Raw genomic sequence first — 27121 nt, 5'->3', positions numbered from 1 at the left:
TTCAACCGCAGATATTCCCTTCGTTTGTGTAGAAGTTCCCAACCAAGCCTTACTTTTGCATTTGAAACATTGAAATTCCTGGTATATAGTCAGAGCAGACAAACCGAACAGCCATGTTCTGAATTCTTTCTAAATTGGACACGTCGCTTCCCTTCCACGGATCCCACACAGCACAAGCGTAACCTAAGATAGATCGAACGTTAGACATGTACAGTTGAGTCTTGGCCTCAAATGGTAACTTTTTTGCATTTCTGCGCAGGAAACCTAGCACACGCCCAGCTTTAATTGTGACGTGATTGATGTGACGGCTCCAGGAAACGTCCGGTGTGAAATATACACGAAGATGCTTGTGTTCGCGAACTGATGGCAGCTTGGTTGAATTTATAACATAAAAGAAGTCATGGGCGGCCTTTTTCCTAGTGAAACACATATGCACTGTTTTTTTTTTTTTCATTAATAAACATATGCCGCCTATCACACCATTCTAAAACCCTGTCGAGGTCGTTTTGGAGAGTAGTGCAATCATGGGAGCTATGTATAATTCTGTACAAAACGCCGTCATCGGCAAATAATTTGATATGTGATGAAATACCGGAACGACCTTCTGCCTTCTCAAATTTAAATACTCGTTTATCCAGTTCACAATTAACTGTATCGTTCACATTATACATTTTTAGTTTTTCAATTATTAAAGAGTGGGCGTGCAACGCCAAAGGCTTTTTTTTTTTAATCTAGGAAGAAGCAGTCAACGGAGAAACCCTTATATAAAGCACAGGATAAGTCGTGTACGTCAATTCAAGTAATTGTGTTGTACAGGGAAAACGACTGCGAAAACCGTGCTGCTGAGGATGAAGTAAGGAATGCGTGTTCATATGAGTCATAACATTGGTAAATAGAACATGTTCAAGTATTTTGCATGCAACACTTGTAAGGGAAATGGGCCTATAATTTAAAACAGTACTTTGCGGTCCACTCTTGTGAACAGGCACTAAATTAGCAAGTCATATAGTCATCGGGTAATGAAGATTCTTCTAAAGACTTTTCGGGTGACACTAAAATACTTGCACGCCTTCAGAGCGACCACCACTTGCTTTCCGTCGGAACAAAACTCGGCTCTGTACCCCGTATTTCAAAACCGCATAACAGTAGCGCAATACAAGCTGTGCGCTAAAGAACTGCATTATCAGCTAAAGTTTTATATAATTTGGTAACGCATTTCTACTGAAGCGTTCTCCCTGCCGAGGACGGATAACGGCCACGTTCGCTGACGGCGCCCCCGACGACAGCGCCGCCCCGCGGCATTCACGCGAATGGCGGCCAACTTTTGCCGCCCGGTCATCACACCTCCCCGTCTAGCCACCCTAGCCATGGGCCGATCAAGTGTTTCTGAGTGGCACAAATTGCTTTGGGAGGGAAGAGGGCAAGTTGAAGATTAGCAACGATCAGGATGCCCTTCAACAGCAAAAAGTCACGACAATGCACCAAGCCGCACCACCTATGTTGTTATGGACTTCGTGACCAAACATGGCATCACACAGCTTCCACAGCCCAGACGTCACTAGTGCAAACTTCTTCCTCTTCCCCCGACTGAAAAGGGTCATGAAAGGATGGCACCACGACTCGGTCCAGGCCATTCAAAAGGTTGTAACGAGGGAGCCGAAGAGCATTCCAGTTTCTGTATTGCAGGGAGCCTTCGGTGATTGGCAGAGTCGCTGGAAACGCTGTGTTGATGCAGAATGGGCATATTCTGAAAACCATTAAGGGGACCGACAACTGGGCAGAACGTGTGATTAGATCCTGGTAGAAACGAAAAGACCGTGAAATATAGTGACAGACTCTAGCATTCTTTTCGCGTTGTGAATAGGACTTATATCTTTAATTCGTGTTTAAAAGCAACAGTAAACCGGCATGTCGTGCAGCCTAGTGGAAGAGCCTTGAAGCTGAATTATGGAGTCAATCACTTTGCTGTACACAGTCAAGTAGTCTAATGCTGTCATGCGTGCCCATAATTAGTCAAACACGAACCGTTCTCGCTCTCACTGTTTGCAGCATGTGTTGTCCCGTGTGTATACTACTTCGTATTCGCCGCAGATAGAAAAATTCCGATTAAAAATGTTTCACGGTGTTTTTCACGTTACCATTCCGGGATTAGACACTCTGACCAGTAAGCTTTCCGTTGCGTTAAAGAAAATAGGTGCCATAAAAATTGGTTGTCGGTCCCATTAAGTCGATGTGACTACAAATTGTCAATAAATTTTTTCGAAAAAGTTCAGTCCTGCTAGTACTTTCCGGAGAAACCCTGTAATTATTTGCTGTACCTGAGTGCATTTCCCTTCCCGTCCAATAGACATTGACCATAAGCAGGATGACAAGAAAGCAAGGGCAAACGAACACGACAGTCGGATACAACTTTAGAAGTCTGTGGAATTACCTCCTCAAAGGTGGATGCACACAAGTCTGCACCAATGACATCATGATGAGCCAGACGGCCACTGGCTCGAAGAGTGTTGCCAAGGGCACGAGCAGGACTACTATTTCTTTAGTCACAAAAGTGATCGGCTGCCACGCTTCTGTCATTTGGGTAGGGCCTTTCTGGACTTCTCAAGTTGTACATGACTACTCACATGTTTCACAGCCTATAGGTGGCGCTATGCACCTTACAACATGGTGCCCAACTAGATTATCGCGCCGAGCTGTACTTCTGTGGTAAGCTGAAAATTCGCTGCCGCTAGCCGCTTCCGTTTGTTGCCGTTTGTTTAACCTGTAGCTACCATTTTGTGACACGACGACAGCACTGAATCCCTTATCCATTGTGGCTGTCTTCTCCTATATCTCCTATGAAGCCCTTTCCATGCAACGGGGCACACAGCAGATGCGGTAACAGTAGAACCCCGCTGATACGTTTTTGAAGGGACCGTAAGAACAAACGTAACAGCCAGGAAATGCAAGAGTCGAGAAACCGGAAAAATGAAAAGATATTTAGTGGTACAGAATTTTATTTCAATGCTTACGCTTGAAGAAGCTGTGCAACATTGCCTGGTGCGTTTACTATTGCCCGAGCAGCACGAAAAGTTCTTTGAGCACATGCAGTGTCATATCCTTTTAATAAATGCAGAGCCACCATGGCTGACAACTGGCAAGCAGTCCATTTTGGCGATACCTTCGTGAGATTCTCACTGGATTCGTCGGCGTCTCCGAGCGATATTGTAGCAATGTTGGCATAATGTCGGAACACCGTGGCTCATCGTAGACGGTTAAACGCCTCACGAAAGTGAAAGTACCCCCGAAAGCAATCGTCGAAGAAAATGACCCCTGCTCCCACAACTTATACACTTCGCTAAAACGGCTGCTTGGGCGAGTTGGTTCATGATCAAGATAGATTTACCAGCGCAAAAAAGACAGGACAATTTTAGGAAGGACACACACACATAGCGCTGCTTGCTATGTGTGTGTGTCCTTCCTAAAATTGTCCTGTCTTTTTTGCGCTGGTAAATCTATCTTGTACACTTCGTTACTGGTGCACGCATTGGCACACTCGGCCATGTTCTACCCGACGGATAGAACAGTGGCGCTGAGACCGGTGTCATCCACAGAATTGTAAGCAACATAAGCGATTATTTTCGCACCAAGAGTTGTAGGTGTGAAAAAACTAAGCCCACGCAACACGGCCAGCGCGACGAGTTCGACTGCAAACCACGCGAACTCGTCCGACAAATAACGATGATGAGGCCACACCAGTGCAACGGTGGAAACAAATGCCGATCTCAAAGACCTCACTTTCGCAAGTGCTGACATTAAATGCACGTGCGTGCCCAGGTGCGGCAGTCCCGTTGCATTGAGGACCAAACATAACGGTCAGTCACAAGGTGTGTAGAAGAGCGGATGCTGGGATGGCTGAGGTTGTGTACCTGATTGAAAAGGCTGCGGCAATGCAGAGAAGGGTCATATGGTCTCACTCGTCCTGTGGATATGTCACAGTAGAATGTGTATACTGACCCAGGGACGGCAACTTGTTGAAGAGAAGAGCCATTCTCCAGGAGCTGCTGGAGCTGGGTGTTCATTTTCTGAGCGACAGAGAGGGCGTCAGTCATGACGGGAGGCAACTCGACAGCAGAGACGTGGGAGAATGCGTCGGTGACCACGTTATCCTTTCCACTGATGTGTTGGATGTCGGTGGTAAATTGAGCAATAAAGGACAGTTGATTCTGCTGGACTGGTGGAAGTTTTTCGCGTCGTTGGGAGAAGGCATGAGTGATAGGTTTGTGTGACAAAAATGCGCCGGCCTCTGACTTGGCAGCTCGCGGCTGTCTCTATGGGCTAGACCTGTGCGCTGTCGCACCGCACCGCCGGCCTGTTTTGCTCACGCTGCCGCCAAAGTACCGAGAGTGATCACGCTGCCGCCGCTGCCGCCGCTGCCACCGCTGAGCAATAATTGCGCCAAGCCACCGTTAGCCTCTTCTTTCAACCCGAACGGGGAATCTGGACATAAAATACATCACTTCACCAGGGGAGCTCTTATCGATGTGTCCATGTAATGAACTGTCCAATTCAGCCGCCGCTGATTGGCGGGAGCTCGGGGAGCAACGCGCCCCGTTTCCAATTCTTGTTCCGCATCATAATTTTGACGTCACAAAGCTTTCACAACTCTCTGTACAATTGCGATGGACGAAATGTGCTTCTACGCAACCAGAGATCCGCTTTGGGTGCACATCTCAGAGGCCGTACATGAACTCTCATCGTGTTAGCCATCGAATTAGGTTTCATGCGGCCGCCCGTCTAACGCACCTGTGAAGGTCAACACGCATTCCTTGCATTGTTTTCAAACATCTGGGACATGTTCATATGCAAGATCAGACTTCACAAGTTCCCGTTTCTGAACATTTCGTCCACTTTCTTCTTACTCTGGGAAGGTGCTGGCGGGTTCAGTGCGTCGACGTGGTAAAGAGCGAGGTCGTATCACGGCTTACTGCTTTTTCGAGTACCTGAATGCACTCTGCCGAACTGGAATGGACACCTCCTTTAGATGGGCGCATAGAGAATAGCTCCCTGGAAGTTGTCGCATCTTTCTCTCCTCCAGAAGTCTCACGAGCATTGCCTGACCTCAACGCTGCTCCGTCTTCCAGCCTCAAAGGGCGACGACCCAACTTGGTGGATTGCATATTCTTGAAGTCCACTGTGCATAGATAAATAAATAGATAAGTAATATATATCGATGCGTTAGAACACTTTTTGGTGGAAACACCGGCGTGCTGGCGCCGGCAATATTGGGACCGGCACACAGGTCTACTACGGGCTGCCATTGAGGTTTCCCCGATGTCTGGCTGAGCAGGGTGGTTGACATTTCTGGGCTTTGTCACCGAAGCGATGATGGTAGTAGCAACGGCTGTCATCGTTTTCTTGCGATGAATCGGCGCTGCGGTCTTGGCTTTGGCATTGTTTTCAGTGACGTAACTTTGGACATTGATCCAGGTGCATTTGAATCTAGTGCAGCTGATGGGCGATTTCGTAGATATGGCTTGCGAGCTCGGGCGTGGGCAGTGGGGCGCCGACGGCATGGACGGAGAGAGGTGGCAATGGTAGAGAGATTTCAATGACTCGGTTCACAATTTCGGCGAGCTGGTCCAGCGACAGATTCGGATGAACTTGGAGAATGGCCTGTGTGTGTAAGGGTAGACGCTGAAGCCAGATTATTGCGAGGAGGGAGTCGTCAACCCACGTGCTGCCCACAAGGGTACGCATATAGCGCAGGCACTGCGATGGCTTGTGGTCACCAAGCTCTTCGTGCTGAAGGAGTTGATGCACTTTCTCATCTTCTGAAAGTGAAAGTCGTCGGATCAGTTCCCTCTTCAGATGCAGGTAACAGTCATCAGTCAGAGGATTTGCGAGTATGTCGCGGAGCTCAGTTTTGCAGCAAGAGTCTAGATGAACAACAATGTAGTCATAGCGCGTCCGGTTCTGGGTGATACGTGCCAGGGAAAAATGCGCCTCGACTTAAAGGGACACTAAAGGCAAATAACAATTTATGTCAGAGCGAAAGCTCAATGTATGACAACTTCTAAAACGGCAATATTATCAACAGCAGTGCCCTACTTACCGAGAAATTAAGCTAAATGTATCACATGATGAGCGCCACGAGTGGGACATTTTCGAAGTGATCCTGATGACGTATGAGAGTCTGTCTACAATAAATCACTAGTAATCAAACTAGCAGCAATAAAAAAAGAACCTTCCATGCATCAAAAGACGTAATAAGATGCTGTTTGTTCGTTTCCGTTTGATTCATGGAAAAAAGAACCTATGTGGCGTTGCCATAGGGAACGGCGCGCGTGGTTCAAAGGTTCCGTTTTCGCCAAACTGCCCTGCTTCGCTCACGCGGTCGCGCCTCAGTGGTAGTTTCGGGATCGCGTACTGCCGCGTGTGTTTTGCGCGCTCGTGAAAGTCGCTCTGACAGAAAGTTTGACAAAATGCCGCATGCAACGACGCCGGCACTACGAGCCCTCAGCAGCATACCGCGTTCATCGGCCGGGGCTCAAGTCGCTGAATTGGAGCCCAGCGTCGCAAGCCAATGTCTCCATTGCGGCGATTGCGGCAAGCTTCGATGGCCGTTGTTGCTGCTGTGGGTCCCACTACTTTCGCTCTGCTGCTACTAGTGTCGGCGGCCGCGCAGTAAAGGCGGGCAACGTTGGGCACGGCAGCAGTGACGTATGAAAGTCAGATTTCAGGCGGGTGATTTGAAGTGCGCTAACGCGATGCGGACCACTAAAACGCGATTTTATTTCAAAATAAGCAGTTCCTTGGCATAAAAGTAGCACTACGAGGTTTCTGGGCCGCTATTTCAACAATCAACGTCGACTTAATATTTGCCTTTAGTGTCCCTTTAAGCGAACCACCCTTCAGGTGACTCTGCCCAAAATGGTGGGTGCTTGACGGCGATGTGACAGACGTCCGTGCCGGCGGTGGCCACAATAGTGGTAGCACCTGCGTTGGCAGCGACTGCTGGAGCGGAGCTTTGGGGGCTGTGGCCCGAGCGGGGCTGGGCAGAATCGTCAGGAGAGTGTGTTTAATGTTGAATGCGCTGCTGCTGTTCCTGAAGTTGCTGCTCTTTGTTACTGATCACCTGTTGGTGGGCCTGCAGTTGCTGCTGCAGTTGTACTTGTTGGCGAAGAACGGCAAGGGCTTCGTGGTCCGCCATGGTGGTGCAGTAAGTTCGTTTTCCGGGTCATCAGTTGTGGGAACACATAGCTTTAATGCTTCCACATAAAAGACACAACAATCACTGATACAATTCAGGGTACACACACAGTTTTAGATGCGAAGCATCTCTTGCTCAGGGGTATGTCCCGCGGCCTGGTAGTCCGCACTCACACTACGCATGCGCGACTCTCCTCCTTCCCTCTCTCCAACAGCTGCATGTTACTCTCTCCACTTCTCTACCAGCACCTGCTTGCGCTTCTCCTGCATTCTCGCTTCTGCTCTCGCGGCGCATACACTACTCTCCTCCTCTAGTCTCCTCTCCTTCAAGTGGTAGAGCGCTGCGTGCGTTCAGTCCAGCGCTTGCTTCGGTTGACTCCTCTGAAACGTGGGCTCGACATGCCGAAATTCTCTCCTGCGCTGCACCGCGATGAGCGCCAGCGCATGTGCGTCCCCTCCCTCCCTCTCTCCTCTCCTACACTGCCTCCCTCTCGCGCGCCTGTCAACCGCGTTCCCCGCTCGCCCTGTGGGAATTAACGGCCAGGCTATAGAGGGAAGACACGACGCGCGTAGTGTTCCTCTTCGCGTTCCACGACGCGAGGTTGGTAGCATGCCCAACGAACGCCAACGGAACGCGATCATGCAAGTGCTCCGGCTTCGCATCGCCTCATGGTCCCCTTTAGTGGGAGATGGTGTAATTTTTATGTAACTTCTGTCCGGTGAGAGTGTTCTTATCGTCGGCACTCATGCTTAGACGCATCGGCGCGGCGCGCAGGCGCGGTAGTGGCGCCGCATCGTTTCGCCACACTAATCTTGAGCAATTGCTTGCATCTGCATTGCAAGACATGGTAAGAATAGCAGCAAGTGCAATGACACCAAACTTGGACTGCCTTCGTGAAGGCAAAATAAGCGACATTTGCCACTTAAACGGGGCTAGTGTCACTTCTAGAGAAGTTCATTGTGCGGTTACGTTCTAAAGCCTCAATGAACTCAAACCTGAAGCTTTGTGCTCTCTTACAGCATTTGGCTTGAAAAATACATACAGGGCCCCCGGATTTTAGAACTTTGCATCGAGTTCATCTTCACTATATGGTGAGATGGCTTTAAGAAGGAAAAAGAAAGGATAAATGCATCACAGAACAATAAACATGAAGGCAAGATAAAAAAAAGCAGCGACAACAAGGACACACCTTTTCAAGAAACAGGGACTTCCTCTCGTCCACGTTGGAGGCCGCTTCCATGGCCTGGTTGAGCTGCTGCAGCCTACAGAAGCAAGAGAATTCTGTTGCAGTCACAACAGAAACAGGTACACATGCACAAACAACCATAACAGACAAGAACACTCAAGTGCCATGCAAGAGACACAGTGCACAGTGGTGAGGGTAGAACGCAGGACTTTCAGAGCTGTACCCACGAAGAGAGAATTGCGCAGTTGCCTCACCAGATTGCCATGGGAAAGATGGTGCAGCAAATTTTTTTGGCAAAAGTTTTTTTCTACACAGAGTGCATCTAGTTCCAGCAATTTGTTAGAGGTATGATGGACGATTGAGTTTTTTCATTGGTAACAACTGCACATAGGAACAGATGAAGCCTAGAAAACTACAGCAGAACTAAATGTAGAAATAACAGTTAAAGGCAAAACGCAGATTTTTCTAATTCAGTCTCAGTCTGGCAACATCAATCTCGCTGCTGTCTGCAATTAATTGAACAATGTCTCTGCCAGTCGTATAATAAAACGCACATTTGCATGTCTTTTTTTCAATTTCAGTGGTCATTTCATGATTGGAAGATAGTTTGCAGCGATTCAAAAGGGTCTTATGAAAAAAAAAAATAGCAGCTTAAAAGTGCTTCAGGAAGTCTCGGGAAGCATAACGAAGAATGTAGCCATAAGTATTGAATAGAAGATACATTCAGTCTGATTCCATCGAAACGTCATTGTGCAGCAGAGAAATATCAAGCGGTTTCTCGCGTGTTACTATTTTACATCCAACAAATTAACAGCAACACCAAGCACAAATAACAATGCCGCAGCATGTTGCCTTCGAGTTGCATCGCACTCTATGCCTGTAAGACGTACCGCTTGTTTGACATACAAACAATGTTTAGTTGCTGCACCACCCATCAGTGTTCTCGTGTTGCATGCTGTGGCATTCGCGTATATTTGTAGTGCTCTTGTATTTGAATTAGTGCCTGGCTGCAAAGGGATTCCCTTCATCAGCATCATCATCAGCCTGACTGCAGGGCAAGGTCCTCTCCCATGTTCCGCCAATCCACCCGGGCCTGTGCTTGCTGTGGCCACGTTATACCTGCAAACTTCTTCATCTCATCTGCCCACCTAACTTTCTGCCTTCTCTTGGAATCCACTTGGTGACTATTAGTGACCAGTGGTTATCTTGCCTACGTACTACATGTCCTGCCATGATTTCGACTAAGATGTCCTTAACACCTGTTTGTTCCCTGACCCACTCTGCCATCTCCTTGTACCTTCAGGTTACACCTATCATTTTCCTTTCCATTGCACGCTGCGCTGTCCTCAATTTGTGTTGAACCGTCTTTGTAAGCCTCCAGGTTTCTGCTCCGTAGGTAAGTACCGGTAAGATGCAGCTGTTATATACCTTCCTCTTGAGGGATAGTGGTAGATTGCCATTCATGATTTGATAATGCTTGTCGTATGAGCCCCATCCCATCCTTATTCTTCTAGTTATTTCACTCTCATGGTTCGGCTCCGCGGTTACTACCTGTCCTAAGTAGACGTACTCCTTTACAACTTCCAGTGTCTCGCCACCTATCGCAAAGCGCTGTTCTCTGCCAAGATTGTTCCACATTACTTTAGTTTTATGCATATTAATTTTCAGACCTACTCTTCTACTTTCCGTATCCAGTTCAGTAATCATGAGCTGTAATTCGTCTCCCGCGTTACTCATCAATGCAATGTCATCAGCGAATCGTAGGTTACTGAGATACTCTCCATTAACTCTTATCCCCAACTCTTCCCAATCTAGGGCCCTGAAAACCTCCTGTAAACACGCGGTGAATAACATTGGAGAGATCGTGTCTCCCTGCCGTACACCCTTCTTTATTGGGATTCTGTCGCTTTCTTTATGGAGGACTATAGTGGCTGTGGATCCGCTGTAGATTTCTTCCATTATGTTTATATAGGCTTCGTCGATGCCTTGATTCCGCAGTGCCTGCATGACTGCTGATGTCTCCACCGAATCAAATGCCTTCTCGTAATCTATGAAGGCTATGTATAGGGGTTGGTTGTATTCCGCGCATTTCTCTATCACCTGATTGATAGTATGAATATGGTCTATTGTTGAGAATCCTGTACGAAATCCTGCCTGGTCCCTTGGTTGATTGAACTCTAATGTCGTATTAATTCTGTTAGCAATTACTTTTGTAAATAGCTTGTAGACAGCGGACAGTAAGCTTATGGGCCTGTAATTTTTCAGGTCCTTGACGTCCCCTTTCTTATGGATCAAGATGATGTTGGCATTCTTCCAAGATTCTGGTATCCTCCCCGTCGAGAGGCATTTCGTATACAGGGTGGCCAGTTTCTCTAACATAATCTCTCCACCGTCTTTCAACAGGTCTGATGTTACCTGATCCTCACCAGCTGCTTTGCCTCTTTGCATTCCCTTTAGGGCTTTCTTTACTTCTCCTGTCAATACTGGTGGGATGTCAGATTCCTCTGCGCTATTACTCCTTACGTTATCATCCTGAATGCCTCGGCTGCTGTACAGATCTCTGTAGAACTCTTCCGCTACCTCAACTATTTTATCCATATTGTTTGTGACCTTGCCTTCCTTGTCCCTTAATGCATACATCTGATTTTTGCCTATGCGCAGTTTTGTCTTCATAGCTTTGAGGCTTCTTCCGTTCTTTAGAGCATGCTCAATTCTCTCCATATTATACTTTATGTCGGCTACTTTACGCCTATTGATTAACTTCGAAAGCTCCGCCAGCTCTATTTTGTCTGTTGCATTTGAGGCTTTCATAGCTTGACGTTTCTTAATGAGGTTTTCCGTCTCTTGGGATAGCTTACCAATGTCCTGTCTAACGACTGTACCCCCGACTTCCACTGCACACTCCTTGATGATACTAGTCAGATTATCATTTATTGCGTCAACGCTAAGGTCGGTTTCCTCGGTTAAAGCCGTGTACCTATTCTGAAGTGAAACTCTGAATTCCTGAACTTTCCCTCTCAGAGCTAGTTCATTAATTGGCTTCTTGCGTATCAGTTTCTGCCGTTCCTTCCTCACGTCAAGTTGAATTCTAGATCTTACCATTCTATGGTCACTGCATCGGATCTTGTTAACTACTTCCACATCCTGTACAATGCCCGGGCGGTCGCACATTATGAAGTCTATTTCATTTTTAGTTTTGCCATTAGGACTCCTCCACGTCCACTTACGAGTAGCCCGTTTTCTGTAGAAGGTATTCAAGATGCGTAAATTATTGCGTTCTGCAAACTCTACTAGTAACTCCCCTCTGGCGTTTCTAGAGCTGATGCCATATTCCCCGACTGCATGATCTCCAGCCTGCTTCTTGCCTACCTTTGCATTAAAGTCGCGCTGTACTGTTATTGCGACGTTGAAATGCACAGAAGCCAAATCGAAGATGTAGCCCTTTATTGCCCAGCAAAGCAAGTGCCACTTACAGTACAACAATGGCAAGTGAGAAAAGTCGTTGGTCATTAAACTGTGATTTATGGGTGAAATGCAGCAGCTCTTTGAAAAAACATCATCATGCATGGCATGCCAGCATAATCACTGGGCTAGCGTAAGTTCTTGAATACACACCGCTATTCAAATCTGACTAGAATCGGCAAAACAATTAGAAAAGGTTCCGATACACCAAGGCATGGCTTGCACCAAGTGGCAACAGTTTTAGCCAGTGAAACCTGGTCACTGTGAAAATAAAGGCAAGTACAGTCGCCCAAACCTTTGACTAGCGTGCGTGAGTGGTGACTTTTTTTGTGTGTCATGTCACCCCTTATTAGTGCACTTCAGATTAACAGGGAGCAAATGGTTTTGCTCATATATTTTATGTTAAGAAGATCAACGTTGCAGCAAGAAATAATGTTTTTCGGCTGATCCCCACGCATCAGATAAGCCGAAGAACATGGTTCATCTGAGGTGTGCTAACATGACGTGACGTCCTTAGGAAGGACCACTCAAGCAGATGACTGGCCCAGCTCAACGCACTTCGTGGGCACGTGCATACCCTCGCCCTTTTAGCAACTCGGTTCCGTCATGTGGCACTGATGCACAGAAAAGCCACCACTCAAGCACACTGCTTAAACATTCGGGCTACTGTACCATACGCTTGTCAATACGATCACAACTAATGGAAATTAGAGCAGCCCGAAAGAAGCCCTCACTCTTCGAGGCTGAGCAGCTGGCAGAGCCGGTGAAGTTGCTGCAGTCGCACCACGCGCTCTTCAGCGTCGGCTGCGTAGTGGCCGTCATCCGTGCACACTGCCTCCAAGGCCTTGCGCTCTTTCTTGAGCTGCTTGCGAAGGTTCTCCTTCTCTCGACGCTCTTTCTCCCTCTGCGCAGGGCAGTGAAGACATCGCACCATGCGACTGCATCATCCTTTTTAACGGCTATTCCTCCACTGATTCACTCGTATTCGCACGTGTGGTCACCAACATTTGATCCCTGCTTAGTGTTCCTATGTTGTTACACAGCTCTACAATAGTTGCTCTCAAAGGGACACTAACGAGAAAAACAATTTTTCTCGTATTGCTAAACTACAATTTCACCATACTGAAAGCACCACTCTTACCACGAGAAGACCCTTGGTAAGCGAGAATGCACAAAAAGGAAGTGGTGATGCCGCCTTGAAGTTCGTGCACCAGCTCGCCGTGACTTTATAGATTTTGATGGTGTCTGCTGGGGCCTACATAATCGTTTGTCGGTTAAAATTAATTGCACTGTGTTCTATGGGACTCAAAGTCTTAACAGGGCAAGTTTAAGAAAAGTTTCACTGAACCAAGATGGCCCAATTTAACAAATAGAGATTAGAATTCATGAGGTCATACTGACATCCATGTACTCAAGTTTCAATGAGAAATTCAAAAATGAAACTCTGACCTTCATTACCTCTCATAACTAACCTATGATGGCAAAGTTAATGCAGGGATGCAACAGCCAAAAGAGGATTTGGAGCAATTTTTGGAGCAGGAAAATCTCTCTTTTGGAGCAGGTTACGGGAAAAAAAAAAAACTCCGTTTTGGAGCTCAAAATTCCAAATTTGGAGCAGCTTTACAAACAAAGCTTGCTTTTGGAACAGTAACAAGAAAATATATGCAAACATTTCGATGTCACCACCACAATCATGTTTTCAGTGCATAACATGCTGAATAATGCCAGTGAATTCTCCGGAAACCAGTAAGGGCTTGTGCATTGGTGAATTTGCACCAAGGTCCTTTACACCTGGCCTACGCCACCGGCTGATCACGTCACTGTTGCAATCTACTTCATTCAGCACCGATGCGCTGCATTTTGTATTCCGCCCTACTAAGAAGATCTTAAGGAGAAAGTCCATTTTAAAGAGAGCCGCCATATGTGTATATAGTTCAAGAGAAAAGTCCAAGTCCGGTGTTTATATGTCATGCAACGTCTAAGACAAACCAGCCAATAAGTACAATCTTCATAAGTGTGTCCTCCCCCTTATCTTTATTATATATATATAGAGAGAGAGAAAGAGAGAGAGAAAGGGAAGGAGGGAGCTATGCACAGCGAAAGTCGGCATCGTTTCATTGAATGCAGTGCCTGTCGCCGCGTAGAGCTGAACCCTTCCTAGTTTCGTGCAGCGCGTCTCCAACAAAGCGGACGCCATCACTCCCGGGTCGGTCGCGTGCTCTACCGTATGACAGCTTTTCCCGAGGAGTATTCCTACCCGCTCCGCTCGTGACCGCATGTAGGGATACAGCAAAGATTTCGTTGGGTTAACAATGGTGAGCTGCTTTCGTTTCTGCAAGCGACACGCAATCTGCGTTTCCGCTCAGGTGGCGTCAGCCAACGGCATACTTGGGTTCGTCGCCTATATTATGCGTGCAATATATTAACAGTATACGCCTAGTGCGCGCCGACGGAAGCGCCATAGGCGGCGAACTTAATCATTGCTCTCGAGAAAGCAAGCAGACGGCTGCCGTGGTTTCCTACGTCGTTGTACGTGTGTTTCCGCGTTGTTCACGTTTCCGTAGTGAAATAAGCAACGTTCGTCGTATGTGTGGTGGCCGAAACTTCAAGGGATGTCGAATAACAATTGCTGTGGTGTGGAGTGCTCAAACACCTACAAAAACGCGCCCGGAACACGGTTTTACTGACTTACCACAAGGCCTCCTGAGCAAGAGCGACGGAAGCAATGGATCGCCGCTGTTCATTGGCAAAGACGAGCCGCTTCGTCATTGTGCGGGTTAACACGTCGCTTCTTGTTCTAATGCTTTCGTTCTGCCATATCGGTGCTCGCTGGATGCACTCGATCCTGTTGACACTGGTAGACGACCAAAGTTATCAGCCTGAGCATGCGTTGGTTCGGTTCGACCGCCGTGCGGGGCACTTCGCTCAAACGTTCTATATTTCAGAAGTGTTGCAGTTCGGGTGAGTTGGTCATCCATGAACTTAGCTTGTACTAGCGCGGTACATGTACCGCGCTATTACAAGCTAAGTTCTATATTTATTACTTACAGAAACAGAAATGCAGCAATGGTTGACTTCAGAAAGAACAAGAAGTGATTGAGACGTCACCTTTGTAAGCAAAACAAAGCGGATGTTCACCACGAGCTGCACCTCATAGCTGGATCTTGTTACGCTGGTCTGCGCGACGCACCTTTGATATTCACCGGCATGACGATTCACTCCACGCGGATGTTCGTTCTCCTCCGCAGTCGGTCATCACATGTCTTCTCAGCGGCCCTCTTCAAAACTTGTCACTGTCATCTCTTGATACTTAACTCACAGCACTAGATCATCAAACAGCACGCCTTCTGCGGTCGAGCGAACGATGCTATCACTAGAACGACATAACTTCTTCGCCGACTAACTCCTCACTGACTGACTCTGCCCCCGCGCGCTTGCTGCGCTTGCATTGCCTGTATCGGCTCGCGCCTGGGTTCGGGAAAGTGCGTATGATTCGTCTGTGCGTAGCACAGCGAAAGCTAGGGAAAGGGCGAGATCCTCTCACCGATTCGTCTGCGGAATCAGACGGCGCCGCTGGCTCGGCTTTGCATTTTCGAATATCCCGATCTTTCGCATTCGTTGGCTGTGTCGGTGGCGTCTTCTGCGGAGAGGGTAAGGGGCGCGCGGGCGCGCTCCCGGCGCCTTTTTATACTTGTTTTTCGATGCGCGCGCTCTGTCGCGCACGAACCGTCGGTGCCAGGCCAGGCCAGGCTTTCATGCCGTCGTTCGAAATCGGCGACGTGCGCTTAGTTCAGGGCTCGTTTTTGACAAACATCGTGCACAAGTCCACTTTCGTAGAGGCCTGCGCCTTTCCTGCAGCTGCCAGTGCAGAATTAGTTTTCTGGCACCCACACGAAGGGGAAACAGCAGCCGCGAACTTCATTCATCTCCTCACAGCAAAGCTGTGCAAAGCGCTGTCGTCTGCTTGGCTTCCCGCACGTACTGTCGGCGGCGCCCGCTAGGTGGCTATCAGTGGCGCCTCTATAGGCGGTGCACAAGGCGTATAGTACCAATAGCGCTATGCCGCACGTGCTACCGAGCAGATATAAAGATCCTGATCGCGATAAGGTTGCTGGCGATAACTCGTACTGACGTGCTCGTTGGTATCTGCCATGAAACATTCGCGCCAGGAAAGCGGTGACCGCACTCGCGTCGACGTCAAAATGATTAGTCGACCAATGTCCACATTTCCAAAATAACGGAAGGCCTTTTTCGGCACATTGTGGTGTCGGCCTCACCGCGACTGGGGGGAGCAAGTACCTTGATGAACTCTTTTGGCTAAGGAGGTCAGGGTTTTCGCGTGTAGTAATTCTCTAAACAAAACTTTACTCGTCAGTAGATTTAAAAAGACTTTACTGTATACAACCCGCGAATTCGTGCACGTGAGTACTGCTATTTGAACAAAGGCAGCGTTGAACTGGAATCCACCAAACAATAACGACATCCCCACTAAGATTTGCAGCACGTGTCAAACGGCTCGTTTGTCAGTTAACTTTCTTTATGCAGTGCTTTCCACATTAAATGGGCGTTCATCTTTGCTCATGCTGAATGACCCTGTAAAGCAGCGTTTGAACCAGCAGTAAAATCTTCATTTAGGCCCACCGGCCCACCAGCAAACACACCGGAACAGATTAACGTCCTGTTTGAATCAAGCGCCACTGGGTCGAATTGGATTGGATGAAAGTGCCTCTGGTGCCTCTCCCAACATTAGGTCGCCAATACGGGCTTCGTTTTGCGTTAAAACGAGGCTAAAACTAGCACAACCGAAAAATTTTGTGGTTACCGGGGGCGTTTTGGCGCAGCGTGGTGCAATTTAGAGAAATATCCGGTTTTGGCGCAGCTCGGCGCAGAAAAACGAAATTGTATCAAAATGGCGCAATTGGCGCAGCTGTTGCATCCCTGTTAATGACAATAGAATTCTGAAAGAGTAATTTATATGTCTAAACTGATTTAATGTGTCACTTCGGTGTCCCTTTCAAAAATGAAGCCACAAACTGTATAACAGGTGTTCAGCATTACTATGTGCACAGAAGAATGAATCAAAAGGGTTCGTGCTTGGTAGTTCTGCAGTTTAGTTCGTGCGCGAGCCACTCACTTCAAACAGTAGGCGGGTGTTGTGCATGTTATGTCGGGCCAATGTGGCGACAGCTATGCCTTCTTTTGCAGTTCAGGTTGGTTTATCTGTTCTACACAAGGCGGAAACGAATGGCAGTGCGGCGCGTTTGGGTTGTCGCCTATTAAAAGTGTACGGCTGGTTTACGACGGCGCTATGCCAAATGCACTGCCAAACACATAGCTGAAGATGCTTAGTGCAATAGGGCTGTCAGCGACAACTCGTGCTCGCACGTTTGTCAGTGGCTGTGATTGCATTTTGGGCCAACGCCACACGCGGCGAAATAGTGATTATTAGCAAGCTGGCATCTCCAGTCGAAAATGCAAAATATATTTTGCACTACAGCATGGTGTAGGGCCACGCCTAGAATTGCAGGGTGCCCTCTGAACCGGCAAGCATACGATGAGCAATGACAGCATAAGCAACCAGCTTATATACCTCCGGGGTCATTACCCTGGTGGAAACAATAACAGCCAGTGTTCCTTGTTGGATACTGGTGCGGCTACTATCTGCCACTATACCACCTTTTCTGGTGGCATCGCCAGCAGTGAGCCATTTTTTTCTTTCAATTTCGATTATAAACAGACAGACAATGAACTTTATTGTGGTCCTGAGGGGCAACTCGGAAAGCCCCCTTACGGGGGAGGAGCCACCGCGGGCAACTCCCACGTCGGGACAGGCAGGCCATGCCTGACCGCCACGTCGCGGGCCCTCTGGACGGCCCGTAGCTGAACGGTGAGGTCGGACCTCTTGAGAGCCTTCTGCCACTCTTCTTCCGTGGTTAGATGATCGTGCTGCTGTAACGAGGGACACTGCCAGAGCATGTGTTCTAAAGTGCAGAAAGCATCTCCGCAATCCGGACAATCGGGCTCGAACGAGTCCGCGTACCTGCTGGCCCTAGCTAGGCTGGGATAGGACCCAGTCTGCAGCATGCGAAAGGTGGAAGACTGAGGCCTGGAGAGCTTGGTGTGCGGCGGGGGATATACCCTCCTGCCGAGCTGCCGAGCTTATAGTGCTTCGTGATCTCGTTGAACGTGTGGAGCGAGTCCTTGTGGAGCCCCGCATCCGCACAAGCGAGCAGCTTTTCCCCAGCGCGGTGGGTGAGTTCGCGCGCATGGGCATGGGCCAGCTCGTTGGCGTTGGGAACGACGGGGGAGACCTGAGGCCCCATGTGGGCCGGGAACCAAGTGATGACGTGGGGGACGACGCTTCTGCCGTGGAGCAGGGAGGCCGCCTCCCTCGAGACCGAACCTGACGCGAAGGTCCTGGCCGCCGCCTGGGAATCCGTGTAGACCTACGGCCTGCTCCCGTCCCGGAGGGCGAGAGCTACAGCCACCTGTTCTGCCAGTGCCGGGGACGAGCCCCACACCGATGCGGCATTAAGGAGGTTGCCCCTGTAATCTACCACGGCCGCCACGAACCGGTCGGACGAACCGTACTGAGCGCCGTCAACGAACGCGACCGATCGCGGATCGCCGGCGACGGATTTGAGAAGCACGGCCGCCCTGGCCCTTCGCCTGCCTGCATTGTGTTGTGGGTGCACGTTGCGCGGGATCGGCGAGACCGTGATGGCCTCCCGCGTTTGCGCGTCGAGCGTGCACCGCCTCTCCCTGATGGCAGTGGGATTGCAGCCGAGCGCCTCCAGGACCCGCCTCCCCGCAGGCGAGGAAGAGAGCCTCGCAACCTGGGCCGTCTGCTGTGCCTCAACAACCTCGTCGAGGGTGTTGTGGACTCCCAGCTGCATAAGCTTCTCCGTGCTGGCTCCCATGGGGATGCCGAGCACCTTCTTGATGCTTTTACGCATCAGCGCCTCGAGCTTTGACCTTTCGTATCCGTGCCAGCGATGCGCGGCGGCCACGTAGGTGATATGACTCATTAGGAAGGCGTGGTACAACCTGAGGAGGTTTTCTTCCCCCAGCCCTCCGCGGCTGTTGGAGACCCTGGTGATGAGCCTGACCATGTTGTCCGTTTTGGTGGCGATGCGAGCGATCGTTTGTCCGTTACAACCGTTTGCCTCGATCAGCATACCGAGTACGCGGATGACCTCAACTCTTGGAATCACCTGTCCGATGGCTGTGTGAATGGAGATGTCGACCTTCCCCAGAGGGACCTGCCCCCTGGGGATGCGCCCTCTCCTCGTCGGGTGATACAAAAGAAGTTTGGACTTGGACGGGGAGAGCCGGAGCCCCGTGCCCTTCAAGCATTCCTCCGTGCAGCTCAGAGTCGCCTGTAGGGATTCCTCGACTCTACCTTCGCTGCCGCTGTCGCACCACACCGTGATGTCATCGGCGTAAAGAGCGTGATTAACTCCGTCCACTTTAGAGAGGCGGGCGGAGAGGCCGCGCACGGCGACGTTGAAGAGAAAAGGCAAGATTACCGACCCCTGAGGAGTTCCCCTCGACCCCAGCTCGAAGGGATCAGACGTTACCTTGCCCACCTTGAGGGTGGCGCGCCTGCCCCGAAAGAACGAAGTGACGAACCTGTGAAACTTGCACCCAAGTCCCATGTCCGAAATGGAATCCAGGACGTGCTTATGCAAAACGTTATCGAAGGCCTTTTCGAGATCCAGCGCCAGGATACCCCTGACGTCTCTAGTCACCCTATCAATGATCGGGTGCTTAATGAGCTTCATGACATCCTGTGTGGACAGGGACGGGCGAAATCCCATCATGTTGTAGGGGAAGAGTTTGTGTTCCTCGATATACCTAGATATCCGGTTGTGAATGACATGTTCTGCGACTTTTCCCACGCACGAAGTGAGCGAGATTGGTCGCAGGTTGTTTGGGCTGGGGGTTCGACCTGGCTTTGAAATAAGAATAACTGACGCTAGCTTCCAATCGTCCGGGACGTCACCCGTATCCCACACGCGATTGATCTCTTCTGTTAAGGTGACGATGGCCTTTTCGTCCAGATTGCGAAGTAGCCTGTTCGAAATGCCGTCCGGCCCCGGGGCCGATCGGCCATTAAGGTTGAAAAGCGCTTCGCCGACCTCGTTTTTAGAGAAGGGAGCGTCGAGGTCCTCTCTCTGGAGGCCCCGGTAGTGGGGGTAGTCCGCGTCGCCCGAGGGACCCATCGGTAGGTATATGTCGGCCAATGACTGGAGAATGTCATCCGCCGTGGAGCCCTCCTGTTTGGCTTCGTGTAAAACCCTATCCATGGCTAGTCTCTGATTTGACTTTGAGGCCGACTCCTCAAGGAGCTGCTTCAAGAGCTTCCACTTGCCTCCCGTGCGCATTTGCCCGTCGACCGAGTTGCAAAGCTTGTCCCACTGCTACTTAGCAAGCGCGCGACAGTGTTCCTCAATGGTGCGATTGAGTTCGGCTATCCTCTTACGGAGTCTACGGTTGAGCCGCTGCCCTTTCCACCTGGCTAGGAGAGCGGCCTTTGCCTTGAGGAGGTGAGCGAGACGACTGTCCATCCTGTCCACCTTGAGGTCCATGCGGACTGTCTTGGTGGCGGACTCAACGTCCATTTTCAATTGCGACAACCAGTCTTTAAAGTCTGCATGTTCCTCTGTCTTTTCTTCCCTGATTTTGCGAAAGAGGTCCCAATCGGTGACCCTAAATTCGCGCGGGGGCCTGCTCGACACCTCGAAGGAGGCGGCCAAGACGAAGTGGCCATTACCCAAGTTCTCGTGCAGGTTATGCCACGAGGTTGGCCCCACCCCCTTGACGAAAGTAAGGTCCGGCGTGGAGTCCCTAGTGATAGAAGTGCCCGTTCTGGTGGGGAAGGACGGATCCGTCAAGAGTACGAGCACGTGATCGGCGGCCGCTTGCCAGAGGTCATTCCCCTTCACTGTCGAGGACGGGTAGCCCCACTTGCGGTGTGGAGCGTTGAAGTCGCCCGTGACCACCAGCGGTGTGCCCGCCGCCAGCCCCGCGGCCTTCGCCACGAGGGACGCAAAGCGGTGTCTGTGGTCCCTGGGGAAACTGTATATGTTGAGAATAAAGATACTGGACTTGAGCCAGGCGTTGGGAATGATCTCAATTAGCGAATGCTCGACCTTGCTGTGGTCCATGCGCATGGAGTGTACGATAAAAGAACATCGCTTGGACACGAGGAAGCAAATGCCCCTCTTGCCCTCGCCAAAGACCGAGTGAGACCTGTAACCCTGCAGCGAAACTGCCTCCCTGAGAGTTTCCTCACGCACCTTTTTTTTTTCTTTATACCTTAAATACAAGCCAACCGTAGAGTTTGGTACATGGGTATTTGAAAACTATTGGCCTAGATTCGAGTAAATATGGTATGCCTATGAGCTAGGCTTGAGCGAATATAACGTTTTTGGTTCTAAGTGAAGTCAAAGGAAATGGCAATTAGTATAGAATAACTATGAAGCAAATCTGAATAGCAACTGGGTGCAAGTTATAAGTGGTAAAATATGTTATGTTTTAAAATTTGCCACATGTTAACACACTCTTGCACTCTTAAAAATAAAAGACAGGGTGTAGACAGTATGCACACTTAACTAAGGAGTCTGGCAGATTTGCTCTCATTAGAGTGTTTCACAGCATAGCAGCCCCATGCTGCACTGGACATACCTTTTCAGGCGGGTTACATGTGGTAAAGTACTATGTCTATTCATTTCTTTCAAATAATTCAAATTTTTTACATTTTAAATTCCTGTCAAAGTGAACTCCAATACAGTAATATTGATTCAAATATTCGAAGCACTCGAATATTCACACACGTCTACCCTGAAAAAATGATACTGCATGTGTAATGGAGCATGTGCATGTGTAATGTCTTACGCAGCAAACTCCTCATTATGACTTGGTTAAATGACTTCTCCCACAAGCTGAACCATTTGGATGGCATTGGTTAGCTTCCAGAAGGAAGAACAGATTTTTCAAGGGAGCTTTGTGCTTGTGCCATAAAACCTTTGCTGGATATATCTTAGCAATGTGCCTGTTTGGGCTAGTTGGTAATCCATTGATGCTGCTATAGCGCAAACTTCAGAGACGAGGGACAGTGTGTGTGGTGTTCTTTCGTCCCTCGTCTCTGAAGTTTGCACTATAGCAGCATCAATGAATATATCTATTTCTGGGATTTAGCAAGACTCTCATTGCAGTACGACACAGAACACAGCATGCCTGCCGCAGGCACTACATCTTGTCAGCTGGCACCACAATGTCAGCAGTTACAAAGGGTAGTACATGGCTCCTTCAGTGTTCCTCGCGAGCTCATTACTTGAGCTCAGTCTGTCTCCCTTGGCAAATTCATCAGCTGTTCCTCAATCCACAACAGAAACACTGCTGTTTCAGTAGTCATTCCTATGCAAATGTTCAGTTACCAAAGGTTGTGCGTAGTCATGTTCAACCTGATGCAGTCCATATGATAAATGGCAGGCAGGCGGGCTTAAGCCAGGAAAACACATTTTCCACCTGTACAGATCTTCATTGTGGATTGAATCAAGCCAAATATAAAGGTAGCCAAAGTCAACCTAAAGGGCCCCTCACCAGGACACACAGTAAATTTTGACTACCGTAAAATGCCGAGCAAGCGCGCCCACTCGAGCAAGCGCCCCCTCTCTTTTTCAGGAGATCTGAAATAAACGTCAGTGACCGAGCAAGGCCCCCCCCCTCCCCCTCCTCCACTGAGGCCACTTATTTTTCAAGACGAGCATCGCTTTTGTAAACAGAACCACAAGAATGAGTACCCTGAATGCGTAGCTAATGTTGTTTATGAAACTCCGTTGTCAGCTGGTCGTATATTGGTCAAACCGGTCGCTGCTTCAGTGGTTTGACAGTGACGAAGGGCAATAAAAACAGTAAATAAATAAAGCATTTCATTGGAAACGTGGACGTGCATTTTTTAATTTTTAGCTGTTCTCCCGCCGTGATATTGAATTTCGGTTCGGGACCGAGCAAGCGCCCCCCTCCAAATCTGGTCGGATTATCCTTCACCGTAGGGGGGGGGGGGGCTTTCTCGGCATTTTACGGTACGCACCGGAAGTGCCCAATAGAGACCATTCTACCACAATAATTTTTCAAATTGCTTCCCTCCAAGCAGAGGTAAAAAATATTTTGAAGTGGCAAGCAACCACGATGCGAGGACCCCCTTGCCACTTGCCCTGCCTAGCCTTCACATGCCAAACTCCTTCCCGGTGTTCTCCCGTTCCAGAGCCAGAGGATCACATGATTCACACACATCAAGTGATGCACACGTCACAAGACGCATTCTTGATCATTCCCCCTCGACCCCCGCAAGGAGTGGCAGGCGAGGAGGACACGGAAGCTCTCTCTGGTGCGCGGCACAGCACCTTTAACTACGTAAAGCACCGAGTGTCGTACGTCAATGCCCCATCTTGGAGTGTGGTGCCCACGAGGAAAAGAGCAGACATTGTTCCGTTTGAAATTTGAGCTTCTTCCGCGGCACACAGTGACGTAACTCTTGGCAGACACGATCGTGAGCGCGCAATCTAAGCATTGCGCTTGTCATCTTAAAATTGGCCAGACCTGGTGAGGGGCCCTTTAATGGATGCTCAATGTAGCTGTCTGGCCTAAATGTTTCACACCAAGAATATTTCTTTCTCATCGAACGGGCTTCTGCTAAATGCTCATTTTGAATATACCCATTTATTTTACACAATCTTCTCTTTCATAAACATTTTTCAAACACAATATCTTAGGAAGTTCAAAATTTTTTTGGGCCGATTCTCATAAATTTGAAGTTTGTTAGGAGCAGTACTAGCAAAAGGAGCTTCAAACACATGAAAGCGTTTTAAAGAGCGCCCTGGATGATGCGGTTAATGTGCAGAGATGAAGTGCCAAAAACCAGCCAAGATGGCTGCCAGCCGAAGCTTACCTGCTGTCTGGCATCTTCCTCCTGCCGTTCCCGTTCCAGGCGTTCCGCTTCCTCACGCTCCTGCCGTTCCTGAAATCACTGCAGCTATGTCACACCTGACACCACATGTGTCAAACATGCAATGTGAACCACAACTGATATCCACCAGGATATTGCTACGTCTTTCTACATAAGAACATCGACTGTTCACAAAGTAATGCGGCGGAAGGGGCTAGTTTTGGTTCGTGTTGGCTTGGTGATGCGCTTGTGGTAGGGAGATGCTACAAAGTACACGGGACACAGTGTTAACGGGACAAAGGCTGCAGTTGCAGCTTGAACCAAGGCGACAATGGTATAGCAGCTGAAAAGCTGGCTGATCCACGATAAAATTTTGGAAAAGGTTGCATTGCGCAGAAAGTTAAATTCAACCCATTTTTCGGCCATTGCTTTCAAGTTTCAGTACGATGAGTGCCACTCAAAACATGTCGATTTGGCTATGATGCAAACATAAACTATCTGTCATAACTAAAGTTTTCACAATACCAATGACATGTGGCATCACCATTACATTACCTCCGAATATAAAGATATGTTCAGTGATGCTGCTGAGGATGACACCTACTTGATACTTATTGCGGATGAAACTCGTACGCAGTACCTGAAGATGTGGTGGTAAACTGAACTCATTACAAAATGATAAGTTGACACCTTCTTTCGTGAGACACTAAGGTGTGCAGTTTTTAGTCTTATCTGCACAGATTATAGTGGCCTGTGCAGCCATTTGACTATATCTCGTCAACAACCATTGGGAGGCTGTGCACAGGAAGGGACGCATTAGTGGCCCAGGCTCGTGGGGAGGCTGGTGAGCAAGGAAGCCTGAACAAGACTTGACATATCCCAGTGGTAAAGAGGAAACAAAAGAGGCTTGCAGGCATATGCCTGGTGAACGGTGTGCTTCTCCAAAAAAGCATGGTTGATCCCTCCGTCACAGGAATCAGTAAAACACGAAAGTGAAATGTGTCTTTACAGGAGTAGTTGATTGTTTATTGTGCATTGATAGATGAGAACTTGTACAATGGCTATTGATGCTTGCCAGCTATTGCACAGTTCGATGTGGATGCACCTACGTTGATTCTAGTGGCACATCTCCATGCCGACGACTAATGTCAGTGATCATGATTTAACCTTAGGGGTAGCTGAAGTTGTTACCATATACCCGGACACAGAATGCGGTGAATCCCGCACAAAGATGCCATCAACCAGCACATAATGACTAGTACTCAATATGCGCTCATGGAAAGCGCTGTCATTTGAGGAGAGAAACGGCAAGATATGCGCTCTCCAGCAATTGGCTGACCTACACTTGTGCTCATGCATACACTATCACACATCGCTTTGGGAACGCGAGAGGCAGAGCTTGTAGCTTGAGCCGTGAATGTGCAAAGGCGTTCCGCTGGCGCCTCTAACTGCAACAAAGCACCCACTCAAACCAGGTGTTGCTGAAACTGTATTGAAAGGAAATGGAGTGGAAATCGGGACTGAGACTGCCAAAGAGCGTCCTGTCGGCACTTGTTAGTGTCACGATGCAGTACTTCACTTCATCCCTCCAAGACGGCAACGCCGCCCCACGCAAACCAAGTTCACTGTCCAAGAGAGAAGGTGCGAAAGATATCAGGTGTGTTTGTAAAGGCTCATGCACGAGCGTTGATGGCGCACTCGGGAAAGCACCCGGCTCCTGTCGTAGTGGACCCAGAGGTTGTGGGTTCGACTCCCAGGTTGTTCAAATCAACAAATCTTTTTCTTCTGGTTTTTCTTTGTCATCTGTTTGTGTTCATTTTTACCGACGTCACATCCATGATGGAAATGATGGCAGCGAAGTCTCGGTGGACCCCGGCATAAAACACTTCCGAGTTAAAAAACTTGTTTCGCAAATTCTTTTGAATTCCCCACTAGCTTGCTGGGCCTGCTGTATGTACTCAAACGTAAGACGCAAACGTGCACCTTCCTACAAACGAAACCATCCAAAAAGCTTCCTGTGCATTAAAATTGAGTACAAAACTGAAATCACGTTTGCGGCATTTGCAACAGCCTACCAAGAGATGCAGTGTCAACGCTATCCCAAATGGCAACGGAGCATATATTTTGTTGCGGGTCTGCGCAAGTTCTCTTGATACTCGACTGCGACCAGTGTGCCTCGTGTCTGTTCCCAATGAAGCACTAACAGTGATGTGCCTCTTTCATTCTGAAAGCTCATGCCGAAGGGAAAGGTATTCCGCATGCTGAAGATAGCTGTGTCATGTCATTTTTGCATGCCTGACACCAGTGTGCGTGAGTGGCACTGGTTTCCACACTCGCCGTCATGCCTACTGGTGGCGCTGACTGACGCTCCCACGTTTAAATGTACATATATACCCTATAAAGTGGATGGGGGGATGGCCGCCGCGGTAGCCCAGTGGTAGAGCATCGGCCGCGTGATTTGAAGGTCGCAGGTTGCGTCCCTGCCCGCGGCAAGTTATCTTTTCGTCCACTTTTCTTTCTTCAACATTTACCTTACATTTACTACTAATAACATCTCCTATACTGTCCTCGGCATTATTGTCTCTAATGCTCATTAATATTGTGTATAACAAAGAAAAAACGAGCACTTAAAATTAACACTTCCTTCCTACAAACAAAGGGAGACCTTCAGCTGCCTGTGAACCATGAAAAGCTTCTACGGAGAGAGAGTGAAATACTCGGAGCTAGACGACAAACTTGCACACTTGCTTAAGCAACTCCCTGTAGATTAAGCTTGTCAAGGTAGCAGCTCTCGAATCTGCATGCGATTGAGGAATATCCAGAAGCGATCTTGAATCTAGAAAAACAGTATCACGAAAGAAAACGAACTGCCAAGAAAATAAGTTCGTGGCATACATCCACCGAGTGAGTCAAAGTGAAACCATTCTTTGACACAACCACTGTGGGTGAAACCTAGCTTGCTAATGAGATGACTGGAGAAGCCATGCAGTTACAAAGGCGAGTAACCACAGCGCTATGAGCAGAAATGAAATGACCATTTGTTGCAACCACCGCAGACAAAACCGCATTCACCATCGATGCGATCACAAAGAATGCAACTACTGTTTGCCAAATCCACTGCATATGCACCCTGGGGTGCTAACAAAGTGATTATGAATGGAGATCATGCAAATTTGAAGGCACATAACCAATGCAGTGTCACGTGCAGTCATAAACCCACCATGCATTCAGAGGTTCATCACCAAGGTTGCTAGGCATTAATGTAATGTTTGTGCTAATGACTATGGCGATTTGGACTGCATCACTATGTTTCTGTCTTTGCTGGTGC

General features: G+C 48.7%; 1 protein-coding gene across 1 annotated transcript in view; it reads right to left on the bottom strand.

Annotated features, from left to right (window-relative positions):
- Positions 1 to 27121, bottom strand: part of LOC119397078 (dnaJ homolog subfamily C member 2) — a gene marked incomplete at its 3' end in the record, with an annotated part of 83814 nt that overhangs the window by 12267 nt on the left and 44426 nt on the right. The window contains 3 exon segments of the mRNA XM_037664518.2: positions 8382 to 8454; positions 12575 to 12744; positions 23797 to 23865. Coding sequence (XP_037520446.1) covers positions 8382 to 8454; positions 12575 to 12744; positions 23797 to 23865 — 312 coding nt within the window.

This window comes from Rhipicephalus sanguineus, chromosome 6, assembly GCF_013339695.2.
Source record: "Rhipicephalus sanguineus isolate Rsan-2018 chromosome 6, BIME_Rsan_1.4, whole genome shotgun sequence".
Taxonomy (NCBI): Eukaryota; Metazoa; Arthropoda; class Arachnida; order Ixodida; family Ixodidae; genus Rhipicephalus; species Rhipicephalus sanguineus.
The sequence above is the reverse complement of the archived record's forward strand: the minus strand, read 5'-3'. Positions and strand labels throughout refer to the sequence as shown.